Source organism: Nematolebias whitei, chromosome 10 (genome assembly GCF_014905685.2).
Source record: "Nematolebias whitei isolate Nwh7 chromosome 10, NemWhi1, whole genome shotgun sequence".
NCBI lineage: Eukaryota > Metazoa > Chordata > Actinopteri > Cyprinodontiformes > Rivulidae > Nematolebias > Nematolebias whitei.
Genome location: NC_056507.1, coordinates 990,375 through 996,959, shown reverse-complemented (window position 1 = coordinate 996,959; position 6,585 = coordinate 990,375). Strand labels below are relative to the sequence as shown.

Sequence of the window (6,585 nt, the reverse complement as noted above, 5' to 3'; positions counted from 1 at the left end):
CATGACTCAAGTACACAAAGTACTCTGATATATTCCACAAAGGAACACGACTGTTGGCCTCTGATGGATAAACAAGAAAGAATGAAGAAAGCTGATTGTTGTAACGGCTGCTCAGTCATCAGCTGACTGCTGTGATGTCATGTATCAGCTGACTGCTGTGATGTCATGTATCAGCTGACTGCTGTGATGTCATGTATCAGCTGACTGCTGTGATGTCATGGTCACACAACAAGTACAAAAACGTGAAAAAGTCATTATAATATTTACAAGGTCCTGAAGAGAGACACTGAACAACATGGAAGAATGTAACGGTGCAGCAGGATGAATTTAAATAAATAAATGTAGAAATATAAGACAAACTGCACATGACTTGCACATAACTAACATGAACTCCACTGAGATTGAATTATAGATAAATAATCTGTGGTCAGTTAAAAATTTTTAAATGTGAGGCCTGCTACGACCGACCGACCGGTCGACTGACTGACCAGTCGACCATCCATCATCTTCCTCTGGTTCTGGACTCAGGTCTCAGGGGCAGCATCTTGAGCAGGGAGGTCCAGACATCTCTCTCCACAGCCTCTTCCAGTTCCTCTGGGAGGACTCCAAGGTGTTCCCAGACCAACAGAGAGATGTAGTCTCTCCAGAGTGTCCTGGGTCTTCCCCGGGGTCTCCTCCCAGTCAGACATGCCCAAACCACCTCAACTGTCTCCTCTGGATGTGGAGGAGCAGTGGTTCTACTCTGAGTCTCTCCTGATAGCTGAACTTCTCAGCCTGTCTCTAAGGGAGAGTCCAGCTCTGCAGAGGAAACTCATTTCAACCTCCTGGATCCACGATCTCATTCTTTCAGTCTCTACCAGAGTTCATGACCAGAGGTGAGGGGAGGAACGTAGACCGACTGGTAAACAGAGAGCTTTGTCTTACAGCTCAGCTCCTTCTTCACCACAACGGACCGGCACAGAGTCCACAATACTGCAGACGCTGCACCAATCCATCTGTCAGTCTCACGCTCCATTCTTCTCTCAGTCGTGAACAAAACCCTGAGATACTTGAACTCCTCCACTTGAGGCAGAACCTCACCCTGGACCTGAAGAGAACAATCCACCTCTGAGGACCACGGCCTCAGGTTTGGAGGAGCTGAGACTAAGGTTGATCTTATTTGTCATTAATAAACAAATCAAACCAGTAAATCTTCATCTAGGCCAAAACCAAATGTGTTAAAGCCATTACTTTATAGATCACTGTAAATAATAAGAAACGAACAAAGAGCAGGTTGAACTTTGTCTAAAACAGTTGAAGGTTTAATGAATGACCTCTGGTGACCTGAACACTCTGAGCTCCACACGCTGGAGGTGCATTTACCTGTTTGTCCTTTCTGAGCAGCAGCAAACAAGGCAGAGGTTTGGATGTGGATGAGGTGGTAGTCTGGGTCGAGAAGAACGGGCTTGTCCTCCACAGAACTGGTGGAGGTGATGATGGGGGGCGGTGAGGTGGAGGTGGTGGAGGTGCTCAAGTCTGGTTGGTTAAGCAGCATTGACAATAAAGTGACATTTCCCTGGGAAGCAGCTTGGAGGAGCAGATGTTGCCTACTGTCCAGGGCAGCAGGCCCACTGCCGCTTAGAGGGGAGACTATGGAGGGACACCAGCCTGCAGAGGGGGGGAGGAGGAGGAGCAAGCACAGGTTAAACTAGGAGGAGGAGGACCAGGAGAGAGACGAGGTCGCTAGAAATGCTGAAAGTCAGAGGGCAAGGGTGCAAGAGTGGACGGGAGGAGAACAAATGAGACTTTTATAGACATTCTGTGACGTGGCTTCTATCACATGATCAACCAGCTCCTGGAGGAGGACGTCTGAACAAGTCCAAGAGTTCAGGAGGAGAAATCCTCCACACAGCAACACTGTTCAACACAACTGATCTCATTCACAGAACGCCGATCAAACATCATGCTCAAAGCTACAACATGCATAGAAAGAGAAGATTGTGTGCAAGTTAAACACATGCAAACTGTGGGTTTGTACGTGCACGCTCATGGAACCCTCACAGACGGTCCTCCTGGAGACAAATCTAAGAAGCCTGAGGACAAACGCTTGTTCTTCATAAGAAACATGAGTGTGGGAGTGAAGACGCAGCTGCTCGGACCTTCGTCCTGATGATGAACAATGAAGACTAGAAGATATTCCCACACTTTCCCTCCGAGTATTAATTGTACAAACAAAGCAGAAAACGTGAGGGAGGTGATGATGTTGGACATCTCTGACTTTTTACAAGTTTGTCCCCGTCACTGAGGGATGGACCAACTGGAGGAGCTGCAGCAGTTCAGTCGTGAACAATGAATGATTCTCATGTTGCACTCGACAATATCAGTTGAAAAGTTGTGTTCAGTAATCTGCTGTACTTGAGCCCATGGTCATGTACAGCAGTCCCTCGCTACTTCGCAGTTCAAGTTTCACCGACTCGCTCTATCGCGGTTTGTCTAAATAAGAGTGGACCTGACCCAATCGGCTGATTGATGGATGAGCCACACGATCCGTGTGGAATTTTTATGTAAAATAAATTGTTTTAAATCATTTAGCACCTGTGTGCAGCCCACACTGGAGGAGAAATGTCCTCCTGCAGCTCCTCCTCCCTCCTCTGTGATCGTTCTGCAGAGGAGGAGTGGGCGTGGCCGAGAGGAGGCAGCGAGCAGAGATCATGACGTGCTCTCTCTTTTAGAGCGTTTAGAAACTTTGTTTAGGCTGTTGCAAGAGTGTGGGAAGGGTTTATAAAGCCTTATATATATATATATATATATATGTATACACTAACATAAACAACTAGTTACTACTTGTACTACTGTTCCTACTTGATGGTTTTTCACTTATCGTGGGGCTGCAGGATAAACGAGGGACTAGTGTAATTTGTTTTCTGTAAAACAGTATAAAAGACAAAACGATGAAAATACTTGAAGTCAGGACTCGTCAGCAGAAAACAGCTGTCTTGAAAAGGCAAACATACCGTGTGACATTTCACCGGTATATTTAAAGACAGTTCCAGTTTTGTACATCTTTTAAAATGTCTTTCAGGTTTGAACACAACTCAAATGACACGTTATTCGCTCGTCAACAATTTTACAGCAAGCTATAGCAATGACCCACACCAGCAAAGACCTTGTTTGACCTTGATTTGTGACCCTGACCTTGAAGCTGAAGTTACGCAGCGCTCTGTCTGTGACGATGCAGGTGTGTATGAAGTTTGGTTTAATTATCTGGAGCAGACCAGAAGTTATGGGCGGGACAAGAGTCAGAGAGTCGTCTTCAGTCATGCACACTCAAACATGTCGTAACACCACAGAGCACGGCACGGTGAACGTGCTTACAATGTTATTCTGCAAACGGTTAGTGGAACAAATGGAGGAGGTGGAGGAGTGATCGGGCATGCTACAGGGGAGGGGAGGAGAAAGCAGCCTCTGGCACCAGCTTCAGAGAGGACAGGGGTTACCACCAACCAGTTAGAATCCACGAGAGTACCTGGACTTTCTGTTCACCTGACATTCGACCTGAAATTGACCACGTCTGCCGCGGACACGACTCTAACGAGAGCGCGTGGAAACAGAGGAGCCCGAACGGAAGGACTTAGTGGAACAGAGAGAATTTAGTGAGCAGCACGGACTCTGGTGGAACAAAGTGGTCAGTGCTGTTTGTTCGTGCACTGGTTTCACCGTGCTGATCACCAGAGAGCGCAGCCTACACTGGACTAACACTTTGGACAGACCGTTGAAGAAAAGAGGCAGCGGTGAGAAACGGAGGGAGGCGGAGCATAGACAAGCCTCTTTACCTGATGCTGCTGCCAGGGGGCTACGGGACAATGGAGCACTAACGAAGGAGGAGATGGAGGGGGGGTTTATGAAGGAGGGGCTACTGACAGTGATGGCAAGGCTGACGGCTGGGGGGCACTCTGCACATGCTGCTGCCGACTGCTGCTGAGGGCCGCGGCTGGACCCCGGCGATAAGGATGGGGGGCCGACACCCACCTGAGAGGCTGCCAGGGCTGGGACCAGGTCCAGGGCAGGTTTGGGCGGAAGCTGGGGTGTTGCTGGCTTTAGCCCGGCCCCAGGGGAGCGGCTGCTGTCCCCCACCAGTTTGATGGGTGGGTGGGGAGGAGAAGGGGTCTGGGAAAGCCCTGGCTTTTTGGGAGGTATGGGGGGAGGGTTTCCCCGGTCGATCCTGGCCACTGTGGGCGACTTAAGGCCAATAGGGTGGCTCAGGCGGCCAGGAAAAGGCCCCCCCTCTGAGGCGGAGTGGGGCAGGCTTGGACGGAGGAGTCCAGGACCTCCTGCAGGGGGGCTGGTGAAGCGAGACAGGACCTGCGTGACGGTATGACGTGCTTGCTGCTTGGCTGCAAAGTTGTCACGGTTAGTTGGGGAGAGGTCACGGGCTGGAGGACTCTGGGACGCTGTGCCGTTTTGGTCCTGTTCCTGAAACTTGTAGCGGGCCGCCTGGACACGGGGACTGACCCCCGTAGGTAGGACATGGGGAGCCTGGCCCTCTGAGCCATTTTCTGTTTGTACCAGACCTCCTGAGCTGCTGTGGACAATCCCTCTTGCGGATGTTTTGGGCAAGCTAAGGCCCACATAGTTGGCAGGGGTCGGTTTGACCGGTATAGTGAGGGGGGTCTTCTTAGAACCCTCAACCTCAGTAGGGGGCAGGTCCGTTTGGCAAGAGGCTGTTCGAGAGCTTATGGGCTCTGTGGCAACAGAAACAGATGTGAAAGCTTTGGGCTCGGGTGGTGCACTGTGGGCAACGGCAGGTTCCCCTTCGGGAGCAGCAGGTGGAGCGACGTTGCCACCGTCCTTCTCCTCGCTCCGTTCAGTCCTGAGCTGCTCCAACTGCTGCCGCAGGCTATGACCCTCGGTCTCCTCTCGGCCCAGCCTGGCACGCAGCTGCTCGCGCTCCGTGTCGAACTCCGACAGCTGCTTCTCCATCTTGGCCTCCATCTGCTGGCTGCGCTGCCGCTCGGTGCTCAGCTCCTCCTGCAGCCGGCCGGAGGTGGAGCTCTCCTCGTCGAGACGAGCCTGGAGCTCATCGAAGCGCTGCGACTCTTCCACCACCCGCGTGGCGAGCTGCTTGCACTCGCGCACCAGCATCATGACGATGTGCTTGTTCTTCTCGCGCTCGTCCTTTAGCTGCGCTGTGAGCTTGCGGTGCTCCTGCTCGAGGCTCTGGAGCTGCATCTTCTCCATCTCCAGCTGGAAAATAAAGTCAGGAGATCAATGCAACAAATAAAAACATACTTAAGACTTTGTTGAAATTTAGACGCCTGGCCCTTATTTTTATATTAAGAGTTGGAACAACAACTGATAAACAATTAGCATTCATTAAGTAATAGAATGTATCAAAGTCTAAATGTTAGCTGATATTAGTTCAAACCCAGATTTAGAACTGAGCGTGTGCATGTGTGTGAACGTGAGCATTCTTTGACAGTAGGGTACTCAAGGTGCTTGGCCCAACAACACGATTCACCGGTTGGAGTTTGTTAGCACAAATCTTCTGGCTTCAATTTCAAAACCACTTTCCAAAACCTTTCCTGGTGAAGCCACAGGTTTTGATGCACTTGTTGCAGTTTTTCCAAAGCTGCATGAGTAGCAGATCAAATACTGAGAGAGACATAGCAGGATAATAAGCGGACAGCATTTAAGCTGCTCCACAGCTTTGTGAAGTGTTTTATTTCTAACGTGCACTGATGGAATGAGCCTGCCTGGTAGGTGGGCATGCAGAACAGCTGAATAAGCTTATCTCAATCAAACTGGGAGGTGTTTTCTTAATCCAAAGTGTGTCTTGAGGAAAGAGTCCAACTCAAGCGCTCACAGGACACGGTGTCTCTGCATTCAGTGGACTTTAGATGACATGTCACAACTCTAGCTTCTATATCTGGAGCATCTGCTGTTGTTAGCTCAGAGCTGGCTTCTCAGAGGGAAGCAGGGCTTAACAGAGGCTCGAAATCCAATTTCAAAATCTCTATTACATTAACGAGGCTGAAACAACACACGCTTGTGAGACTGGAGACAGTTCAAGCCCCTAAAGTAGAGCTGTGTCTTACTGTGAAGCTGCACAATCACTTCCTTCACCCCAAACCATTAGGGGCTACATGTCACCACCAGCTGATGCTCAGAAGATCACGGTCATAAGAGCGTCAGCTGTTACTCAAAGCTAGGTGCTACAACCAACAACTGGACGAGGATTAAACCTGTAGCCTGCAGATCATATTCAGGGACCAGACGAGAAGAGCACGAGTTGTTAATACATATTTTCATCTTTTGGAACAGCTTTTTAAAGTCTTCCAACATTTGAACCTTTACAGCTGTTTGGATGCATCACAAGAGTTTAAAGGATGGTGAAGACTTGGGACGGAACCTCACTCTGTCCCGTCGTCCTGGTAAAGCCTTGAGCAGTGACATTATTTACATGAACGCTCCTACAAGCACCCTGCAGATGTTGGATGCTGTCTATCATGGAGCACTCTGCAAATGTTGGATGCTGTCTATCAAGGTGCACCCTGCAGATGTTGGATGCTGTCTATCATGGTGCACCCTGCAGATGTTGGATGCTGT

The 6,585-nt window shown here is 49.7% G+C and overlaps 1 protein-coding gene across 1 annotated transcript in view; it reads right to left on the bottom strand.

Annotated features, from left to right (window-relative positions):
- The window catches only part of cttnbp2 (cortactin binding protein 2), a gene marked incomplete in the record, with an annotated part of 103,299 nt that overhangs the window by 37,607 nt on the left and 59,107 nt on the right, over positions 1 to 6,585 (bottom strand). The window contains 2 exon segments of the mRNA XM_037683059.1: positions 1,363 to 1,647; positions 3,813 to 5,223. Of these exon segments, the coding sequence (XP_037538987.1) occupies positions 1,363 to 1,647; positions 3,813 to 5,223 (1,696 nt within the window).